Source organism: Amblyomma americanum, chromosome 10 (assembly GCF_052857255.1).
Source record: "Amblyomma americanum isolate KBUSLIRL-KWMA chromosome 10, ASM5285725v1, whole genome shotgun sequence".
In the NCBI taxonomy this organism is placed as follows: Eukaryota; Metazoa; Arthropoda; class Arachnida; order Ixodida; family Ixodidae; genus Amblyomma; species Amblyomma americanum.
This window is the reverse complement of record NC_135506.1, coordinates 123,188,841-123,212,664: the sequence shown is the minus strand read 5'-3', so window position 1 is coordinate 123,212,664 and position 23,824 is coordinate 123,188,841. Positions and strand designations below refer to the sequence as shown.

Sequence of the window (23,824 nt, the reverse complement as noted above, 5' to 3'; positions counted from 1 at the left end):
AGTAAGGAAAAATGCAGTCATGATATTTGATGAAGAGGTCGGCGAGCATAGAATACAGGAGTTCACGCTAAAAATAGTGGATGGGTACAAGTATCTTGGGGTGTGGATAAATAACGGCGCTGAGTATCTGACCGGGCATGAAAAATATGTAATGAATAAAGCTAGTAGGAATCCAGCTCTCATAAAAAATGGGGCACTGGGGAATTACAATAGGTATGGAGTGGTAAGAGGGATCTGGAAAGGGGTGATGGTTTCTAGCCTAACTTTCGGTAATGTGGTCCTGTGTATGAGACCAGATGTTCAAGCAAGGTTAGAAATTAAACAACGTGGCGTAAGGAGGCTAGCTTTGGGAGTATATGGCAATTCACCAAATCAGGAGGTATAGGTTGATATGGGATGGGCGTCGTTCGAGAGCAGAGAAGCTAGCAGTAAGATAGCATTTGAGGAGGGATTGAGAAAAATGGAGGAAAAGCAGTGGGCTAGGAATGTTTTCAGATACCTGTATATTAGGAACGTGCTTACGAAATGGAGAAAGTGAACTAGAAAATTGACAGGCAAATATCTGGACAGCAATAGGGGGAAAATCAGCAATTATCAGTTAAGAAAAAGGGTAAAGAAACAGAGAGAGCTCTGTGGAAAACGGGGATGCTGACCAAGTCAGCACTGGGAACATACAAGATTTTTAAGGAGGAAATTGCCAAAGAAAATATATATGATAATTGTAGGGGAAGCTCTTTGTTGTTTGAGGCCAGGTAGGGAGTTTTACGGACTAAGACATATAGAGCCAGGTACCATGAGATTGACACGTTTTGCGTTGTGGGCGGAGAGGAGGAGGAAACGGCTGAACACTTCATACTTTTCTGTAAAGAGCTGCACCCTACAGCGCAAAGCAGCGGGGCTGATTTATCCAAGGCATTGGGGTTTAGGGAAAGTGAAGGAAAAGGTTATTTTAAGCGGGAAGAAGTAACCAAGCGAAGTTTATCTGATTGGTGGCCAAAATCCCCCCCCCCCCAAGAGCAGAGTAAAATTTCAAAAGTTATGGCTAGGTGGCTTGAGCCACCGCCCGATTTAAACGGTTCAGCTTTATCCATCCATTCATCAATCCATCCATTCACCCGCCCATCCATCAATCCATCCATTCACCCACCCAACCATCCATCCACCCACCCACCCACCCACCCACCCATCCATCCATCCATCCATCCATCCATCCATCCATCCATCCACCCACCCACCCACCCACCCATCCACCCATCCATCCATCCATCCATCCATCCATCCATCCATCCATCCATCCATCCATCCATCCATCCATCCATCCATCCATCCATCCATCCACTACTACCCAAAACTGCTTGCTCTTCTCGCTAGGCAGTGTGTTATGGCGCTGCAATCGGCACTGCAATCTTCAGCCCAAGTTCCCCATAACGCCGGCCGCGGTCTAAGCTTAGCGGCGAGGATCTCAAGCGAGGAAAGTTTGCACACGCGTTTCGAGTTGGGCGCTGCATTCATTACGACACGTCACCAGCCGACGCTTTGTTTACGCCACATTCAGTTTCGGTCGCGTGCGGGAAAAAGTGTCGCATTTTTTCGCGCTGTAGGGCTCTAGAAATTGAGTTTTGCTTTGTTTCAAAAACTCATATGCAATCGTCTTGTTCACGGCATAAACTGCCAATTGGGACTAAGCACCCAGCTACGATAAATAAAAAGTTAATTAGTGTGGTTCAGTTAATCGCCTGAATAAATAGAGGTGTTTTGCAGCATTTTGTGTCCGCTGGGGCTGAGTGTGTGATCCTACACCTATTTTTTGCTATATTCAATGCAATAATTTCAGGAAGTTTAGAAAGCGATCGCTGAAACACCCTGTATATTTTATCGATGTATATACGTAAACTTCATTAGATGACCTGGGGCAACCGGCCGAAATGCTGCACCAAATTTTTTTCTTCTGATTAATTCTATCTTGCAGGCAGGATCTGTGGTCATATACTTGTCTTAAGTAGACCGGTTCTCTTACCAGTTTCGGCACCTCGCTATCAATTGCAAACTGCTGTTCCTTTGGGGTGTTGTCTCCCTTCCGGAACGTCTCGCAGTGAACTATAAATTATGGACTAGGATAATGAGCTGGAGTATGGACGAAAGCGGATGGCACGCAAGGTTCAGTTGAATGATAGAGCGGTTGGGAAAGTATTTACGGGCTCTCAGGGGTAGACGATCACACATGTGAGGCGTCTAACAGAGATCGATAAAGCAAGGGTCGGTATCGATGAAGTTAGTGGCCACCTAAATCTTATGGTTCGTAGGGTAGCCGTAGATGTTTGAAATGCTCTTCGTGAAGTAGGAATATTTAGTCTGAGATGTTGTCTAGTAGAGCAGGAAAGTTCTCCTTAGCAATATAAATAAGGTGGGTATAGGACAAATATCTAATGTGTGCCTTGGAGGGCAGTGAGGTCTGTTTAAGACTGGGAATACGGAAGACGATATTGCAGGGCAGCAGGGAGCGTTTGACGTAGTTATCCTTGCTCCACTAGCAATCAGTCTGGGCGGGGGAGTCCAGCCCGGGTTTGTGTCAAGATGCTTGCGGATAGCAAGGCGAAGTCTACTCGCAGATTTAGCGGTATTGGTAAATGTTGAAAGTGCCATTCTTCAAACGAATGACGTTGTCTTGCGTGGACATGCGCCTTTGGCGCCTGAGATGCTAAGCTTCATGAGGCTTCTTTTTTCAATAGGCCACGGTGGGATGAATTACCACTTTCTACGGGCGTTAATCGGCACATGACGTGGGCAAAATGAGAGGCAAACTTTCAAAATTAAGCGGCTTAGCTCCTTTCGAAAACATTATATGCACTCTCAATTTTCAGCCTCGGCGTAGTAGCCCTGTGGTGCAGAGGTGATTTCACATGAATGGGGCGGCTTCGGCGTGTATAGCAAAATTTACACGTGACAGAATCTGTTCTAGCGCTATGCTGGTTTTCGTCTCACAGACCAGAGTGCATGGGAAAGGTAGAAAGAAGTGAAAGAGAACGTCTAGCGCATAATGCTAGAAAGGCTAGTTAGACTATAAGGAGGCTGGAGGTTGATGAAAAAATTAGCTGCAGTTTAACTATTGCGGAACCTGGTTAGAGAGCGAAAGCTGTGGTGTATGGGACAAGTAGAAGCGGCTTGGCGCCTGTAACGTTGAGTGCGTTTCGCACACTGGATAGGCAGCGCGCCCACCCTGCCACCCTGCCAGGCGGCTTTAAATTAATGGATGATCGCGAGAGGTTGGCCACCCAGTGAACGCTGCTGCCTATTGCTGCAGTGCAGCGTGTCAGTCGCAACGTTGTCTGCGCTAATGCATGCTAACGGACAAATATATACCATCCTACACGCAAGGAATACTATCATCTTCAAAAATGATATCATAGCGAACGAGTGAAAAAGTTGTTCTCAGCCTTAAACAAAGATATGGACGTGTCGCTGACGCACATGCTTCCTTTGAACAACTGAGAACAACTTTTTCACTCTTTCGCTATCATATCAATTTTGAAGATGAAAGATGTTAAGCTTTATGAGGCTCCTTTTCTCAATGGGCCACATGTGTAAAATGGAATTTATTTGTCCGTGTTGCCTTCAAATAAATCAGTTGGGAGTGGCGCTCTGTCCCGTATTTCTGCCTTGTGTTCTCTGTTTTCGCGCTTGTAACCAAACATGTAGAGTTACCAACTTGCCCAGCAAGATATTCTTTTATTTTCCTCGTTCGAAGGTGCTTTCATAGGCGCAGCCCCAGAAGAGCGCTACTGGTTCTAAAGACAATGTATGAGGTGCAAAATCTAGGAAATTGTTTTGGTGGCAATGTCTTTTAAGCCGACGCTTTCCTCTCATCACAACAGGCAAGTGATTCAATTTTATGGGACCGGCCGTTTCCGATGCAGACAAAGATTATCTACACAGTTAGGCCAAAGAGAGACAACCCTCCAGAGTAAGTTTCAAATTTAACGTTTCTCTTCTCGTCACTTAGTCACCCCACTGTTTTTGACGAGCTTATATTGTTGGTGACCCAACGCTACTCTTAGTAATTTGGCGAGCGAAAATTTGGGAATCACTCGTTTTTTTAACTGTGTGAGCAAATTGTAACACTTTGGCAATAACCTCGCCTCTTTGTCAATGAGATCTTAAGGTACGGATATTTTTTTCTAGATACCTTAGCCATATATTTATCATATACAAACTGCATACAAACACACTACACACGGAAAAAAAGGGTTTTTTAATAGCGGACGTTAAGTATGCTGGTCACTGGCCAAAGTCAAAAGACGAAAAGACGTTTCGGGAGCACTACGGCTCTCTAGTTCACTATGAAGCAATCGGCGCACAGATCCGTTATTTTGTAGCACCCAGTAGCGTTTTTAAAGACTTAGCATAGATAGGATGTAGAGATCCGTCGTTCCTGTTTAATGTGTTAGACGATGTCTGTATGATAAGTGACTCAAGATTCTGCCGTGCTGATGTGTTCTTTTCTGTTCTCAATATCTTTACTTGATCCTAGCTAATCTCATGGCCGGATTCTTGCACAAGCTCTGTGATGGCGTTAGATGCTGCTTTCTGGTTTCGAACGTCATCCTGATGCTCTCTCAGGCATCTTCTGAAGTCCTTTGTTTCACCGATATATATTGATGAGCGATCAAATCTCATGGCCGGATTCTTGCACATGCTCTGCGATGGCGTTAGATGCTGCGTTCTGGTTTCGGACGTCGTTCTGATGCTCTCTCAGGCGTCTCCTGAAGTCCATTGTTTCACCGATAAATATTGGTGAGCAATCAAATCTCATGGCCGGATTCTTGCACATGCTCTGCGATGGCGTTAGATGCTGCTTTCTGGTTTCGGGCTTCGTTCTGATGCTCTCTCAGGCGGGAGAGGAAGGTGTGTTCCCGCACCAAAATGTTACAAGCATAAGACTTATATCGTGTACTGTCAGCAACAAAAGTTTGCGGGATCTCCAGTGGGTGGCACAGCGACGCAAAACTGCATTGCTGCGCCATCTATCTCAACCGCGTCCGATGTCGAGGCTCGCGGAACTGACGTGCCAGTCACTCTTTGCGCATGCTTGTCGTTTCTTTGATATCAGGCATGTCTTAGTGCTTGCTTCCCCGGGATCCGCGTTTGACTCACCTTATAGCCGCTGGATCGCTGTGCGACCATCGCCGCGCGCCTGCTTCGGCTGCTGCGATGGTGGACGGAGCGCTCAAGCATCTTTTTAGGCGGCGTGCTGCGTTCTCTAAATAAATGCTGTCTCCCAAGAAGCGTGCCAGTTGAGCATGAAATTTAATTAGAGCCTTTCAACTAAGCTAAAGTGCGTGTTTGGTCATATACAACGAGTGCACCTTGTGGTCAACACAGAAAAAACCTAACACGATCTGAGATGTTTGCACTGAACGTAAAAGAGAGGTGTCACTCCGCCCCTAATGGCCCCGAAACCCCGCTTCTGTTTCGCTCTCTTCCCAGTATTCCTGATGGCCATGTGCCCTACAACAGCTCCCCCACACTTACGTGGCGCAAAAATCACCTTGGCTTTTTCTTAAAAAAACAATTTATGGCTACCTGCCTGACGTGAGATTTCCTAGTTTTGCTTCAGTTATGAGAATGTCCTTGGAGGTTGTCTGCAGTGATCGGAGCCATATTTTCATTTAGTCATTTTCTGTCATTGCATGCAGTATGCATGTGTTCCCGCCTTCTGCTCCGGCAAAAAGATTGCTGCTACCGAAATGCTACCGAATTTTTTTTAGTGTTTACAGTTCCAGTGTTAAGCTCATTGTGCCTATGTGTTCATCATGAGTGCATTTACACAAACTCATTTGTAAGCCTCTCCTTATGTAATGCCTTCGGGCCTTTAAGGATCAAATAAATGAAATGAAATGAAATCATGCCCAACTGTAGAACGTATACGCCTCCAAACCTCCACGGTGGCGCCCGGTGTGAAATGTTATAAATTACGTGCGCGTGTTTGATTTTTAGCGTGAGGCAACACCAATACAATTACAAATGTGAAAAAGAAGCACGCAACCAATGGTGGTGAAAAAGAGATATACTTAGATTGAGGTGGTTTGCTAAAAAAGACAACAACAAAAAAATCAAACAAAGAATAGAGCATGATGTCAACTTGAGGGCAGTTATCAGTAACCGGTATAGTGGCCTTCTGAGGCAGTGACTTCGGCGATTCTGCGCGGCATCGACGCGTACAGCGCCCTTACAGTTTGTTTCTGCGCTCAGTGAGTCCCATTCCTCTTGAATTGCGCTCCAAAGTGCCTCGGCGTTGGGGATACGACGCCTTTGGGCAGCGAGGCGCCTTTTCATTAGACCCCACAAATTCCCATATGGATTGAGGTCCGCGTCGCTTGGTGGCCACGGCAGTCTCAGCATGCCGCACGAGTCAAGTGTAGCTCCCGCAATACGCGCAGTATGCACTGGCCTGCGGTCGTGCTGCAGCCAGTAAAAGCCGTTAGGAAACGGGCCGTCCAGGGCGTACGGCACAAGGGTCTTCTTAATGATGTCGCAGTATGATGAAGCAATAAACGTACCATTGATGCGGACTAAAGGGTCAAGTCCATCTTTGCTGATGGCTCCCCAGATGGCAACGCTGCACCCGCCACTTGATAGCACACATTGAGTGTACTCCGGTCGGTGCCTAACAGAAACGAAAAAACAATTCCATTAGAGACTACGCCATACCGGCGGCGAGTGCAACTTTTGTCGTCACAGAGAATAACCTTTCTTAATACATTTAGGCGCACGAAAAGGAAACCTATAATATTCTAAACTGAAATCACAGTTTGCCTCCTTGAGAAATGGGCGCTTTTATCAAAAATATATGTCCAACTAAAGTAACTTCACGTGACGAGAATGCTGCCAGATGAGTACCTAAATTGTTCTATGATGACTGATGAATCAAACCAGCGGATATTAACTGAACACTTAATTGTACAGTAAGCTGCTCGCCAAAGACAAAATGCGGTTTCCCCTTCTTAGTTTTGCAGTAAGGATTCGGATCTAATTTCAGCACTTTATTTTAACACAAATAAAACAGCGCAAATTTAGTTGCCCGAAGGCGAAACGAAGGTGGGACAGGAAAAAGCGCTCTTTCCTGTCCCACCTTTGTTTCGTCTTCGGGAACTTCATTTGCGGTGTTTTACTTATACAGAATGGATCAACCCATACAAAAAAGTCCTATGGGCGTCTATGGTAAAAGCTATGTCCGTCTATGGCCTTTTATGAACGTCTATAAGCACCCATAGAGCTGCTTATTGCCAGCTTTTGAAAAATCTATGCCACTAAAGCTATAGCTTTGGAACCATACAATTGTCTTAAGCTCTCTATGAAAAAAATATATCAGCCTGTATAGACAACTATAGACAGAAATGGGGTAGGTCTATAGCTATTTGGGCCAAAATTCTATAGCCGGCCATAGGACATTGTTGTATGGGAACTAGCCCAGTAAAACGTTTTACTTTTTGTTAAAGGCGTAAAACTCAGCCATACCTGCAGTTCAGTGGCCGCGAAACACGCTGCCGCCAAACACGCTGCCGCTGGTACCACCTGCTGCAGAACGTGGATTCATCCGTAAAGATGACTTGGCTTAATTCTTCAACACCCCAGTGCTCGTAAGCCCTAGCAAATTCCAGCCGCTGCCGCCGTTGGTTCTCTGTTAAATACGGCTTTTGTGCTGCGGTACAATTTTGTAATCCTGTTTATTTAACGCGCCATCTAACTGTGTCGCATGACACATGAATGCCGAGCTCTTTCTTGATTTCTTTGGCGCTCAAGAAGGGATCAACCACGGCAGCGGCAATTATCAGTCTGTCTTCTTCTTCAGTGACCCTCGGTCGACCACTGCAGGGGGCGTCAGTAATTCTTCCTCCGTCGTCTCGAAACGCTTGCACCACTCGTGTTACTGCTGATTTAGACCTACCTGTCAGGCGGCATATTTCTTTATAGGGCACGCCTTCCCCAAAGAGGCGTGCAATGTATCTCCTTTGGCCCTCCGGAACTCGAGGCGGCGTCGTCGGAAAATAAGCACCTGCATCAACTGTGGTTTCCGTAGCAGTGAACGACAAGCAGGAATTATGGGCCGCAATGACAGCGTATCAATCCTCGTGTTATCAGTGAAAGAATACCACTTGCCATTCCGGCAACGCTTCTTGGGAGACAGCATTTATTCAGAGAACGTAGCAGGCCGCCTAAAAAGATGCTCGGGCGCTCCGTGCACCATCGCAGCAGCCCAAGCAGGCGCGCGGCGATGGTCGCACAGCGATCCAGCGGCTATAAGGTGAGTCAAACGCGGATCCCGGGGAAGCAAGCGATAAGACATGCCTGATATCAAAGAAACGACAAGCATGCGCGAAGAGTGACTGGCACGTCAGTTCCGCGAGCCTCGACATCAGGCGCGGTTGTGATAGATGGCGAAGCAATGCATGTTTGCATCGCTCTATCATGCACTGAAGATCCCGCAAACTTTTGCTGTTGGCAGTATACGTCACACGAGTAGCAGAGACGAGGCTTGCGCTGCAACAGATAATATACATCCCCATTTCTTTAGAAGGAAAATAATAGATTTGATAGAAACAAAACATTGAGAACGGTGCTTAGGAAACCTGCCCAAAACTTCAATCATATGCAAGTCTGGCGGCCTTCGTTCACGGTTTGACCTTCTTGGTACAGGTTGTTAGTGCGGAGGCACGCCTGCACGAGAGTTGAAGGAGGCAGGGATGCTACTTGCTGTGGCCGGTGACCCTGCGGGATCGTTGCTACTAGATGCTGAAGTAGAACTTTGAGGTGAACCCATGCCCCCTTTTTGATGCGAACCGTGTCTCCAGGGTTGAGCGGTGCTCAACTCTGGATGAGTTGTCGGATCGAATGGTCGGTGCGGCGATGCTTTTGTACGCTTCTTATTGGACACAACCGGACGTCGGGCAACGTTGTTCGCAGCGAGGTGATGGTCCAGATTTCAGTGAAGTAGATCTATAGGCAAGAAGATGAAGCCAAAAGTCATGATTTATTTCAGTGCTTTTTTTAAAAATTGTCTTAACTACATGAACGCCTTTTTCCTCCAAGGCGTTGAACTGGGTGGTGGGGGAGGGGGACCTAGGACTGGTAGTGGTGTTGTAGAAGTCGTACGTTTGAGGAAATTCAGCAGAAGCGCGGCTAGCAAATTGCGGACCATTGTCCGAAGAAACTCCAACTCGTATGCCGTATCTGGCAAAAAATGCTCTTGTTACTTCAGCGACTATCTTTGCGGTAGTTTCTGAGTAGCTCTACCTCCGGGAAATTTGATAGTGCATCGTAGACGCGCAGGTATGAACGTCCTCCGTACTCAAAAATATCGATGCTGACACGATGCCAGGGCTTATCGGGTACCGGGCGCCACTTTAATGGCTCTTGTGGCTGTCTGTAAGCATACGTCTTGCTTGCAGAACACACCAGCGCGAAATCTTCTATGCCAGCATTGATTGCTCGCCAGAAGAGGAGGTCTATTGTCCTTGCTTTACATGTATTGATACCCAGGTACCCATGATACTCTTACGTTTGCCGGGACTACAACTTCACACCCTTTTAAGAGGACTCTTTTTAAGTGAGAGTTCTCCCTCAAACGACTTTCCACTGGCCTTCAAGTGGTTTTTCGCCCTCCAGGCCCTCGTTAACTTGCTTCAAGTCTTCATCCCGACTAGGTTCTGTAGCCAACCTCTTACAGGTGTTCTCGGTGACGAGTGAAGAGACTACACTTACTGCGTGCACTTGAGTGTCGTCATTGACGACGTCGTTTTCTGTGCTGGTCATAGTTTTTGCTCGTGACGGCATGTCGGCGAGGAGAAGGTGCTTCCCTGATGTGAATTGCAATTTTGTGTCGGAGCAAGAAGGCACAGAAAAAACCGCTTTAACCTCGGGGGCATGTCTCCAATGGCCTTCTGCGAGGTGGAGATCAAAGGGTGAGGATCAGTCTCAAGAATAACCGACCGACCGTATACAAAATGATTGAATTTCTCACAGCCATATGCGACCACCATGGCCTTCGTTTCAATTTGCGAATAGCGCTGTTTGCACTCTGGAAGTGCCCGTGAAGCATACGCGACAGGCTTCCAAGTGTCATTGTGACACTGTAACAGAGGTGAACAATATTAATAATAATAATAGTATATTAATAATAATAATAATAATAATATAATTGGTTTTTGGGGGAAGGGAATGGCGCAGTATCTGTCTCGTATAGCGTTGGACACCTGAACCGCGACGTAAGGAAAGGGATAAAGGAGGGAGTGAAAGAAGAAAGGAAGAGAGAGGTGCCATAGTTGAGGGCTCCGGAATAATTTCGACCACCTGGGTGGTCTTTAACGTGCACTGACATCGCACTGCACACGGGCACCTTGGAGTTTTGCCTCTATAAAAACGCAGCCGCCGCGGTCGGGTTCGCACGCGGGAACTTCGGATCAGCAGCCGAGCGCCGCAACCACTGAGCCTCCGCGGCGAATCGTAACAGTGGTGCGCCGATTCCGTTTTGTGACGCATCGCGACACCTTTGTTGCTTTTGTTAGATCGAATACCGTTAGCAAAGGCTCTTTAAGTAAACAGTCGCAAAGCTGCCTCCATTCTTCAACATGATTTGACGTCCATTCAAGCGCAATACTCCGCCTTACAAGATTTCTGAGCTCGTCCTCTGGGCCAATGACAGCATGAACTTGCTGAAATATTTGATGACGCCTAGAATTCTCTGTACGGCGAGCTTGTCAGGCGACGGTGGTATTTCTAGCATAAATTTTATCAGTGATGGGCTTGGTCCGATTCCTTCCTTGTCTATGACGTCACCCAGAAACTCGATTTTGCTGACGCTAATCGCACCCTTGCTTGGGTTGAATGTCAATCCGAAGCGTTCTGCTGCCCGCTGTACCGACGGTAGGCGCATGTCATGCTCCTGCCTCGACGACCTCTAGGCTAGCACGTCACCAACGTATGTTCTGACGCCGGAAAGGCTTTCAACAATTCCATTTAGAGTTTTCTGAAATACCTCAGACGCCGAAGATATTCCAAAGGTATAGCGCAGAAGTCTATAGCGCCCGAATGGCGCCTGTGAACAAGTGGCGAAAGTTCTTTGTGACTTCCTCAGAACTGTTTTGAGTGACGGCGTGTAGGCGTGACACGGGCCTAAAATTTTCGCTGGCCTGTAGGCCCAGGATGGACTGATGCACCTTGGACGCCACGAAGAAGTCGAGAAGAGCGCAACGGTCACCCAGACATACTTCTGCGTGAATAACACCCTCATGCTTGATAACAACCCCACCGTAGGAACGCAACAGCGAGCTGCTTGGTTGCAGTGATGGTTCGGGGCGAAATTTAGGGTAGCAACAGAAGGGTAGTAAATTTGCGCGCGTGCCTGTATCGACCTTGAATTCGAGTGGTACGTTCTTGATTTGAGCGTGCACAGTCCAGTCGTGTCGGCTTGCACGCTGCGCGACACGTCCATAATATCGAAGTCATCTTCACTGCCCTGAAGTTCGCAAACCTCGGCAAATCTTTTGCAGAAGATAGCGAAATGGTTAGGCCGCTCACACTCTTGGCATGTTTTCCCGAATGCAGGACAGCTTTGTAGTGGGTGTACACGTGCGCACTTGCGACACTTGTAATGCCTGGGCAATTTACTTTGTCTACTGGCGTGTTCCTTGCTCATCATGTCAATCTGGCGTTCATCCCGTGCCTAGAGTTTCTGTTGTGCTGCTGCCACTTCAGCCTCTTTAGCACCCTGCTCAGCCTTCTGCAGGGTCATTGCGGTGTTCCACAGCAAAGTTCCGGAACTTTCGCATCGCTATCTTTATAAACAATCTGGTCACTGATCATTGCATGCATCTGAGAGCCGAAGTTGCATGCTCGTGCTTGGATTTTTAAGTCTCGTAAAAAGGTTCCAAGGGCTCACCCGGGGTCCGGACTCAAGTGCGGAAGACGTAGCGCTCATGTACTTCGTTCTTCTGTGCCGCGCAGTATTCATCAAATTTCTACACGAGAGTGGCGTAGTCATTTATGTTCTCGTCTTTGCCGAAGCTTAACGTGTTGAAGTTCTCGATGGCTCTATCGCCCGCTACGCTCAGCTGGAGTGCCATCTTGCGCGACTCTGTTCGACGCGTGTCGGTTGGTTCTGATGCGACGAGACAAAATTCGATCCTTTGCTTGAATCTCTGCCAGTTCTTGGCAATTTCCCCAGCCGAGCTCAGCGGCCTAGTGGCTTCAGGAAGTCCATCGGGTTGGTCTTGTAGCGCAATCCTCGGTTCGCCAAGATTGGATGTCGGTGGTCATCCGACTTCTGACACCGTGTGTCGTTGCATGCTCCAGACGTTACACGACGAGAGCCTCCGAGCAACGGGAGCAGAAGAACCGCCCTTTTCTTGAACAGCCGTGTATGCATACACTAAAGTGGGAGAGTAGGGTGTGTTTCGTCATAAAACATGTTACAAGTGTAGTGTAATAATGGTATCGCGTACGTCACACAGGTCGTAGATACGATGCAGTGGAGATCTGTCCTTCATGGCTTGCCATCTTTAGAGCACTACACAAAAAAGCGCCACTGCAAGTTATTGTTTGTCTTCGCTTGCATGCCACTAGGTGGGAACATTCGACCATTAATTCTTTTGTTTATATTTTAGTTGTCACGACTTAACTCCTATGCAATCAGTTTTTAACGGCACTGTGTGTATTAGATTCTGTAAAAAAATGTGTCTTTCGGCGCCCATGCAAAAAATCACAACCAGGTAACCCCGTCTTACTGTTGTTTCATGGGCAAATGGTGGAGACATAGACACTTTTTTCAAGACGCCATCTCAAGCCAGATGACTATGACAGCCGCTTGGAAAGATTGATCAGGAAATCGATAATTATGTAAAAATCATCTTCAATGTCGCAAATTTCAGACTGGTGCGAGGGACAAAAATGTATTTTAAATGTGCAACTAAATCAACCAATGACACATGTGCTCTCATGGTGAACAAAGCAACAAAAATCACCAGAGGCAAAGAATCTAAGCGTTTCACTTTTGCTAAGAAAACGAAATTATTTTCTCCTCTGTGTCCCTAAATTACTTGGTTGACGTACCCATCCAATGATAATCCCGCAGATAAAATCGCATTTCTTTTTCCACTACCTAACAAAAAATGCTGTCTGCTTTATTTCTAGCGTGTATATCGAACTTCCAGGAGAAGGCGAAACAAAAATTCATTTCACTAACAACGTCAAAAAAGGCCAACTGCTCGTCTTTATGGTGCGTCTTGCAACTGACGGCATCGTGGTTACCAACGAGTTCGACCCCAGCAAAAAATACGCCGTCTTTCAAAGGACCAATGAAAAATACCTAAAAACGAAATTCAACGACGACTTGGAAATCATAAATGTAGAAGGCGTACGTAATGCATCAATGCTACAACCAGTTTACCCCTTTATTTCGCTCATGGTAGCAGAACTGTCCCCATACTTAGAACGCAAGTAAAATGCAACTTGGGACCCTGCAACTGCGGGGCCAGTCTTGCCTATTAAACACTGTGCATGTTTCGTTGTCAATAAGCGTGTAGCAGTCGCATGTGAGCAAGATATGACTCACTGCTTCATAGAGTTGCTGGTCCACACTTGTAGTTTTTTAAGGTCGCAGCGAAGCACATCAAAATTTTTTCAATTGTTTTTCATTTGAAGGTGCACTAAACCGGAATCTGAACTCCTCTTTTCACGGCGGGAACTTTATCTACACGTACCGAGGGTTCTCAGAAACTTCAAAATATATTTCTGTGCAGCCGATTTTTTCAATTTAAATAAAATAAATGTTCTGGCTCCCGCCTCTTTTTTCCTCAATGCTGAAGGTAGAAGGAGTCAACCAGCGTGTGGAGTGCCTTTCAGCCAGCCCCGTGGCGGCTTGCCGCTCGGCCATCGGCGGAGTGATGCCTAAATCAAAGAGCCCATGCGTATTTATATTTCCGTGGACCTATTCTGCGGCTATTTTGTCACCGACTGACACTATTTGTTCATAGAAGCCGAAAAATAAAATAAAAGCGACAGCGAATCCTCAACGGCACTGGCTCAAAGGCACTCCACACGTTGGTTGACGCGCCGTACCTTTGCTGAGTTGAAATAAAAGGCGGCAGCCGGGACATTTAATCCGATTTAAATTAGCGAACTTGGCCACACAGGACAATTATTAGAAGATTCTAAGAATGCTCGGGACCGGTAGATCGAGTTCTCGCAGTAAAATAAAAGGAGTTCAGATTCCTTTTGTGACGTAGTGCAAGTCATGCACACGCGCCTAGCCGGACAGAAGCAGCCCCCATTTCTGTTATCTAACCGCATGCATCTTTAATGTATCATGGATGTATAAGAATTCGCATTTTTGTACGCAGAGCCAAAGTTCGCAAAAAATGATCGCCATTTTCTCTTTCTTCTTTCAGACTGTGCCATATTACAAGTATACACCTTAGGAAATCATCCCAGCTAACAAATACGTACTCCACGAGCTCTTTTGGGTTACACGATTAAGCGCAAATAAACAAATTCTTCCAAAAGTGAGGCGTGCATTTCAACGCCCTTTCTGCGTGGAACGCAGCAAAGCCGGAGGGCAGGGTCTACCCAATCTATGAGTGTCATTCCGTAAATAGTACTTCCTATTATATTTATAAAATTTAGAGTGAGACAGAGAACGTGAAAGCACAACAGGACAGGGAAAGGTTTATGTTCCGTGCGGTCATTTTTCTATACTGTCACCACCGTAAGTTATAAACATTTGCCAACGGTCAGCTTGAACAATGAACCGCACAGGCGTAACTGTGATATCAGCAGCGCAGTCTAGAAAATGGTGCGAAGTCCATATTTTCTGGCACTGTACGTTGGATGTGCAGGAAAGTAAAAAAAAACCAGATGCGAAGCATGGTAATGTGTCACGGATCTCTGGAGAACACTCGGACCGAAAGAATGGACTAGGCGACGGGTGTACCCACACAAATGCACATTTAATACACGCTACGTGGCACACACACTAGCATACAAAACAAACAAACCTAACACAAATCACAAAGACTATAAATACACACGAGCCGGGCACACTGCTACTAGCATCTACCACTAGTGTTCTACTATTAGCGGTCGGCGTTCGTGCTCACGGTTCGTTCGGTGTGGCTACGGCGTTGTATGGATAGAGTAGGCGGCGTCGAAGCGGCGTTCGCCGTGCTTGAGCTGGCGTCGCTGGCGGCGTTCGACGCGCTTGGGCTGGCGTCTGCGACGTACAAGCTCCAGGTCCAAGCGCCCGTGGAGGTGATGCCGGTGTCGTTGGCGTGGGGCACAACCCCGAAGGGTGGCAACAGCGCTGGAGACACCCCTGGCCGTAGCAGGTAGTAGCGTCCTCCGTTGACTCCCCGGAACGGGCTCAGGCACCACAGGAAGTCCACGATGCGATGTCGTAGAAGGCGAGCTCACCGGAGCAGTAGCCGCCGTCGTTCTCTTCCAGCCAGTGTCCCTGACCCGCCGGAGCCTCCGCTTCTCTGCTGTTTCCCCCCAGTGCCTCGCTCTCACTCGCCCTTTTACAGCTTCGGTGTTTGTCCACGTAAGCCTTGTCGTCGTCTCCTTCTCTTCTCCACCATCATCTCTCCACCTCACCGAATGCTTCTCCGCCAATCATCTCTCTCAACCTCACCGAATGCTTCTTCTTCCTCTTCATTATTCTTCGGTTAAATCACGTCGTCTTCTTCACACCTTTTTTATTTAAAATTTAATTTAGGCTCCTTAATATATGTGACAAGGGCCCTCCTTCTCAAGAGTTTTTCCATGAAAAACTGCTCACGTCACCCTCATCTCCAAGCCATCCAGCCAACGGACTATCTACTGTGGCGATTCTGGACCCAGCACACACCAGACCGCAGACGTCCAGCACACACCAAACGCACACCACTCACACAGCACACAAATTGCGTTTTCAGAACACTAACACACCACTGCCGCTGTCCGTACAGTCCTTAATAAACATGTTCGTGTCCACAACACACTCCCTTGTATAATCACATAAAACAACAACAGCAACAAGATACATGCCAGAGATACCTAGAGCTGTTCAGTTGGCTCTACTGATGAAGTCCTCTCCAACGTTATCTTCTGTCTTCATTGAAATTGGGGTTTACTAGTACCTTATCCCGCCCCCACAATGTCAATAGCCCCTCTTTGAAACGGTAGTTCGATGGCTGGCATCTTGCCCAGAGGTACGGGACCAACTCTTCCCTTCGGAACTGTGCGCTGGCACACATGACATGAGCGAACAAAGCGCTTAACGTCACTCTGAACACCCGGCCAAAAGATCTCCTCGGTGATCCTAGACACCGTTTTTTGAACACCCTGGTGTCCGGCCATAATGGCGTCATGTCCAAAGCGTAGCACGGTCTCTCGCATATCTCTTGGTAACACCAGCTGCTGGACCCGCCTTCCTGAACTAAATGTGCATTCCCTGTGCAAAAGACCATTTACCAATTGATACTCGAATGACGTCCGACTATTCTTTCTTTTCACCTTTTCCTCGACACTATCGAAGCAGGTCTTCAGGCTCGGGTCTTCCTTTTGCCTAATTGCAATTTCGACCGGTGTTACGCTCAGGCACATCGCAACAGGAGTGGAGAGCGGACGCTGCGTAGCTCGCGCTGTCGCTTGAGCTCTTGTCTCCACTGCCGACGAGAAACAGACTGCACCCGTCTGAGCTGTCGCAGGCCTTTCCTCCTTTGGATCTTCTTCAACGTCGAGCATCCTCCACTCGGGATCGGGGTCTTCGACACCTCTTGCACCCGTAATATTTCCCAAGATGAGATCGTAAATGGGTTGGCCTACGCATTTAGCCACTACCTGTCCAGTATAATATGGCGTGGACACTAGAATCTTTGCTTCAGGAAGGTGCCTCACTGTGCTATCCACAAGAGTGACGGCCGACGCTTCCCCTGTAAGATCCTCGTCCTTCATCAGGCTTCTACGAACCATGACTGTGTTAGCTCCGCTGTCTCTAAGCACCAATATAGGACGGTCCGCTATTTGCCCAACCACCACTGGCATTGCTGCTTTCGAGTTGGGTGTTCCACTCACTCCCTCATTTTTCAGCGGCGTTTGCTCTCCTTTCAGCTGTGGAACTTCGGGTGACGTGGCAAGTTCTACCCTAGAGTTGACAACGCATGCAGCTCGGTCCTGCGTTCTGTATCGCCACTCATCCAGAGTATGACCCCCCCCTCTTACAACCATGACACACGACCTGCGTTTATTTGGGCAGCACTACTAGTCTGACAGTCAGCTGCATGGTATCCCACCTTGCCGCAGAGAAAACACCTTACTGGCGCCTTAGATGCACTGCCATATGATCGTGGTTTTGCCACATCTGTCTCTAAAGCCTTTTGGGTTTCCTCCTTTGCCTTACTCAAATTTCTTAACCCTTGAGCCACGAGGAATTGGTCTGCAGTGTCGGCGAACTCTTCCAACGAACACAACTTTCTTTCCTTGAGGAATAGCGCCAGCTTTGAGCTGCAACACGCTAAAAATTGCTCTGTGACCAGCTTGTCACGCACACCTTTAAAAGTCTTTTCTGTGTTTGACATATCGAGCCACATATCAAAATAGTTGTTCAGCCTGCAGTAAAACTGCTTAGCGGTTTTCTAATCCTCAGGTCTCGCGGTGCTAAATCTCTCACGAAAACCGACTGCCGTAAGCCTGAATCTTTGCAGGAGTGCCTTTTTGACTTTCTCGTAATCCATGGAATCAGCAGCAGGCATCCTTCCAAACACATTCAGCGCCTCTCCGACTAAACACATGCTTAATGCCGTGGCCCATTCACTGCGCTCCCAGCCTTGCCCCAAAGCTATCCGCTCGAATGGTTGCAGATATGCGTCCAGATCATCTCTTTTGTCATCGAAGGGAGCCATCAGCTTCCTTGGGCAAATTCTGGCCGGTCTAGGAGATTCTCTACCCGCTAAGGAACGTTGATCAATGTCCGTGATCTCCTCATATACTCCCGCGACATGTGCCTGTTTCCACAAAAGAAACTTCTCGCGTTCAATCCTTCTAGCCTCTCGCTCTTCTGCCTCGCGAGCTCTTTTATCCTCGCGCTCCTGTGCTTCACGAGCGTCTGCGCGTGCTTGCGCCCTTTCCTCTCTCTGCCTCTTTCCCTCCTCCTCACAGAGATGCATCGCCTCTTCCTTGCTTAACCCTAGCTTGAGCGCAAGTTCTGACGTTCTTGCCAAATCCATCCTTTCTGCTGTCGAGAGATCGGAAAGATCCGAGACAATGCAAAAAAGGAAATGTATCCTGGCACAGGCTCGCCACTTATCTTTGTCGTGGATCTCTCCAGAGAACACTCGGACCGAAAGAATGGACTACGCGACGGGTGTACCCACAAAAACGCACATTTAATACACGCTACGTGGCACACACACTAGAACACAAAACAAACAAAATTAACACAAAACACAAAGACTATAAATACACACGAGCCGGGCACCCTGCTACTAGCGTCTACTACTGGTGTTCTACTATTAGCGGTCGGCGTTCGTGCTCACGGTTGGTTCGGTGTGGCTACGGCGTTGTATAAATCCAGTAGGCGGCGTCGAGGCGGCGTTCGCCGTGCTTGAGCTGGCGTCGCTGGCGGCCTTCGACGCGCTTGGGCTGGCGTCGCTGGCTGCGTCGTACGAGCTCCAGGTCCAAGCGCCCGTGGAGATGATGCCGGTGTCGTTGGCGTGGGGGCACAACCCGGATGGGTGGCAACAGCGCTGGAGACACCCCTGGCCGTTGCAGGTGGTAGCGTCCTCCGTTGACTCCCCGGAACGGGCTCAGGCACCGCATGAAGTCCACGATGCGATGTCGTAGAAGGCGAGCTCACCGGAGCAGTAGCCGGCGTCGCTCTCTTCCAGCCAAAGTGTCCCTGACCCGCCGTAGCCTCCGCTTCTCTGCTGTTCCCCCCCAGTACCTCGCTCTGACTCGCCCTTTTATAGCCTCGGTGTTTGTCCACGTAAGCCTTGTCGTCGTCTCTTCTCTTCTCCACCTGTCATCTCTCTCCGCCTCACCGAATGCTTCTTCCTCTTCTTTATTCTTCGGTTAATTCACGTCGTCTTCTTCACACCTGTTTTTCCTTTAAAATTTGATTTAGGCTCCTTAATATATGTGACATGATGTAATTCTAAAGGACGAGAGCAATAGATACGAGACCAGTTTGTATATATATATATATATATATATATATATATATATATATATATATATATATATATATATATATATATATATATATATATATATATATATATATTGTGACACCCATGAAGAAGCGCTGCCTATTCTATTTGATCGGCATCTTGGTCGCACCGCTGACTAGGCGGAAGAGGAGGACAACGAGGTGCACGGCAAGGGTTCTCAACTGATTTCGGTCGCCCGTCGTGGTCTGAATAATCTCCTGGACGTTACATCTTGCTGGAAGGTGCCGGGTTTACAGGTTCCCCGAAGACGGATCTCCAGCTTCAGCGTTGCCGGAGTCGTCGCATTGTTGGTTTGCCGCCTTCTGATCTCATGATGTCCTCGGACGGTAACACTCCGAGGACTGTGCCCAGCAGTTCTTGGCAGCATTATCGGGAGCCTCGGGCGTTCGCGGGCTCTTACAGCGATGACATCGATGAATGGCTGCTCACCCACTACCAACGGATGAGTAGCTACAAAAAGTGGAACTCCTTTGCCCGACTTGCAAACGTGCTTTCTCTAACCGACACGGCCCTTACGTGGTACGACAACCACAAGGATTCGTTCACGACTTCGGACCGCTTTGTACAGGAGATCAAGAAGTGCTTCGGTGGCTCAGTTGCGAAGAAGAAGCGGGCTGAACAAGCGCTTACGCTAAGGGCTCAGCATCGCGGGGAGACATGTATGATGTACATTGAAAAACCGTCAAATTATGCAAGGTCGACTCTCCTGTCATGACAGAAGAGGAAAAAGTTGGCCACTTTAAGGATTCTCCGAAAACATTTACAATTTTCTTATTGGAAAAGAGTTTCTAATTCGTGTCTGACGTCATCCAGCACTGTCGCACGTTTGAGACATTGAAAACGCGTCGCATCACACCGAAATTTGGACGTTTGGCCGGGATGACAACGGTGGCGGCTGAAGACACACCATCGTCCTGTGATCTGGCCTCCACGATCCGCAAGTTCGTTCGCAAAGAGTTGACCAGGTCGCCGAACCAGGTCGGGGAGTCGCGGATGCAACTCGTCTGCCCCCCCCCTTCCCGGGGAGTCGTGGGGTGCAACTTGTCTGCCCCCTCCCTCTCAGCGAGTCGTGGGTGCAACTCGTCCGCCCTCTCTCTCTCGGGGAGTCGTGGGTGCAACTAGTCCGCCCGCTTAATCTCGGGGAGTCGTGGGTGCAACTCGCCCGCCCCCTCCCTCTCGGGGAGTCATGGGTGCAACAAGTCTGCCCCCTCCCTCTCGGGGAGTCGTAGGTGCAACTCGCCCGCCCCCTCCCTCTAGGGGAGTCGTGGTTGCAACTCATCAGCCCCATCCCTCTGAGCGAGACGTGGGCGGAACTCGTCCGCCCTTTCTCTCTCGGGGAGTCGTCGGTGCAACTCGTCCACCCTCTCTAAATCCGCTTTCCAAATCCCCTTTATTTCCAACCTACAAGTTGAGGGTCCACCAGAGAAAAAGCTGTCACAGACAGCTTGACTGGGCCCAGGGGGCCTACAGGCAGCATCACGCAGTGGACTTTACAGCACAGTCAAAAAGATGTATGAACATGAAGCTCGTACCTAGAGCAAATGCAGTGTTTACACTTCTTAATAATTATACATACAGCAGATGTCAAAAATGAATATGAACATGAAGCATATACAAATAGCAAATGCAGTGTTTACACTTCGTGAAGAGTTATAAAGTAATATTTAAATATAATGTATTTCATTTCAATACATTAAAACAAAAAGCCAATATATGCAAGCACATTGTGATGAAAATAAGAGTTAATCGATTAAAAACCAACCAGTTGCCCGTCGGTCGAGTATTGGTGTCAGTTCTTATTGGTCAGTGCCATTAATTTGGATCGCAGTAATACTCATTGCCTCATCAAAAAATTCTTAATTCTTGTCTCAATCTGTTAAGCGGGGCAGTAAAGTCAATGTGGGTTTTTAGTTTATTATACAGTGATGGTATGCGGTCGTCAAGAGTGGACTGGCCATAATTTGTACGTTTACGCGGCACTGGTTTTAGTTCCTTACGTAAGCTGTAAGCATGCAAGGGAGGGTGTGCATTATTTGGAAGGTTATGTTTATTCATATAGAGAGGCAGTTTGTAATCATTTAATTTAGTTGTTTTAAGCATATTATGTTTTGTAAACAAGGAATCAGTGAATAGCTGGCTTGGGTTTTCATAAAAGCTCTCGAGAATTCGTAACACCTTTTTTTGTAGTCGCTCCAGTTTATTGTAATTATGGATGGTTGTAACTCCCCAAACTAAAATGCCGTATGAAAGACAAGATTAGAAATTAGCAAAATATATTGCTTTTTTGAGCCTCACTGGAAGTAGTTCTCTCAGCTTATAGAGACAGCCAACTGTTTTTCTTAATTCTATCGCCATCTTGCTATCATGCGTATTCCACGACATGGTTTCTTCGAGCCATACGCCTAAAAATTTTTCTGATGTCACACGCTGCAAAGCTGTACGTTGAAAATTTAGAACTAGCTCAGTGTCACAGGCTTTGTTATCTGGCTTGAATATGATATACTTAGTCTTTTTAACATTCAAGGTTAATCTATTTTTATGCAACCACTCTTCAGGTTTGATCAAATGACTATTTATGACAGTGTTCAATTGAGTTACGGTTTGTGCGGAGAAACAAATATTTGTGTCATCAGCGTACATGACCAGTTTCGGGGAAAGAGGCAAATTGCACATGTCATTGATATACAGAATGAACAACAAAGGACCCAGGATCGACCCCTCAGGTACACCATGTTTTACCGTTGTAATTGAAGACGTGAGGTCACCAACTTTTACTCACTGTTTCCTGTCTGAGAGGTAACTTTTGATAAGATCAAGGGCAACGCCACGTATGCCATAATGTTGCAACTTTGAGAGTAATATATTATGGTTTACACAGTCAAATGCCTTCCTGAGGTCAATGAATAAGCCTACAGCGAATTGTTTGTTTTCAATATTCTTAAGTATTTCATCTTTGATTTGTAATAAGGCCATTTCAACGGATTTTCCTTTCTGGAAGCCGTACTGCGAATCGTTGATAGCATGGTATTTAGTAAGGAAATTTGTAAGTTGAGCGTTAATAACATTCTCAAAAACCTTATAAAATATTGGCAAAAGAGATATCGGGCGATAGTTTGATATATCGTTAACACCTCCCCCTTTGTGGACCGGGGTTATACGCCCTTGTTTAAGGTCAGAAGGAAAGATACCGGTTTCAATCATTTGATTGATTATAAATGCAAGTGGTATGGCTATGCTCGGTGCTAGATGTTTAATAGGGACACTGCTCAGGTCATCTAGTCCAGTAGCGACATTCTTTCTAATTCTGCCAATTAAGCTGATGACTTTTTGGGATGTAACTCGGGAAAATATAACTGAATTCTCAAGCCTTGGGCGAAGTATTGAAAACGAATTAGCACAGTCTCTGTTGGGAGAAATGTATTCACCGACGTTAGAAAAGAACTCATTCATTGCATCTAAAGCCGTTATATCAGTCTTCCCATCAGCAAAAGCTGCAATATTAAGAGGACGCTTAGCTTTAAGGTTATTGGATAAATTATTGATTTCTTGCCATAGCTTTCTTGGGTTGTTGTATATTGCAGCAAATAGACACTTATAGTAGTACATTTTTGCCTTCCTTAAATCGGCATTTAATTTGTTACAAATGGCGTGAATTGTTTTAGTTGAACAGTATCACGTCATTGGAGGAAAGCGTGGTACATTTTGTTTTTACTTTTATTATTTTATGCAAGGTGGTCGTAATCCAAGGCTTTTATATTTGCTTCCTTCGGTTAGAATTGTGCACCAAGGGAAAATGTTTCTCATAACAGGCCTTAAATTTGCTGAGGAAGAGGCGACACGCTTGACTAGGATCGCGTTCGGCATAGACACTTTCCCAGTGAATATTTTCTATCGCGCTGTAAATTTTCTCGAGTGAAGTAGAGGTTATGTCACGATAAGTAGAGGTATAAGTGACTTTCTGTTTGGCAATCGTTGTCGGCAGACATGGGAAAACCGGGAGGTGGTCACTGATATCAAGGGAAAGCACACCTGATAAGCACTGGTCACAAGGTACATTTGTAATGCAGATATCTAGAAGTGTGGCACTGGTATCGGTAACAAGGGTGGGCAAGGAAATTGTATTTGAACAAGCGAAATTTCTTAGTATATCTTCCAGGTGCTCAGAAGATGAATCTTCACCGAGCATATTGATATTCACACCACCCATAACCAAGAAGGCTCCTTGCATTGAATGGAGGCTTGACAGCAAAGTCTCCATGAATTCAAAAAATTGGGACTTGTATCCTAATGGTGGCCTATAGACAGCTGCTATAAGAATATTTTTCAACCGTACCACAAGGCACTCAACACTGGGTGTAATGCATGTTAATTCGTTTACAACTTCACATGTAATTGAGGCTTTGATGTGCATAGCAATTCCACCGCCTCGGTTTGCGGGCCGTACGATGCCGTGATAAATATAAACTGGTATTGTCGGTGCACTATCAGTTTGAGAATGCGAGGATTCTGTGAATAATATAGCATCAAATTTATCCGATAAGTAATCGAAGAACTTGCGTAGATCGTGC

General features: G+C 46.9%; 1 protein-coding gene across 2 annotated transcripts in view; it reads left to right on the top strand.

Annotated features, from left to right (window-relative positions):
- The window catches only part of LOC144106850 (uncharacterized), a 142,478-nt gene extending 127,923 nt beyond the window's left edge, over positions 1–14,555 (top strand). For both annotated transcript variants that reach the window (XM_077639798.1, XM_077639797.1), the window contains 3 exons: positions 3,873–3,961; positions 13,186–13,408; positions 14,442–14,555. In XM_077639798.1, the coding sequence (XP_077495924.1) occupies positions 3,873–3,961; positions 13,186–13,408; positions 14,442–14,471 (342 nt within the window). In that variant the 3' untranslated portion in view covers positions 14,472–14,555. The remainder of the gene's footprint in view (positions 1–3,872; positions 3,962–13,185; positions 13,409–14,441) is intronic.
- Positions 14,556–23,824: the final 9,269 nt, after the last annotated feature.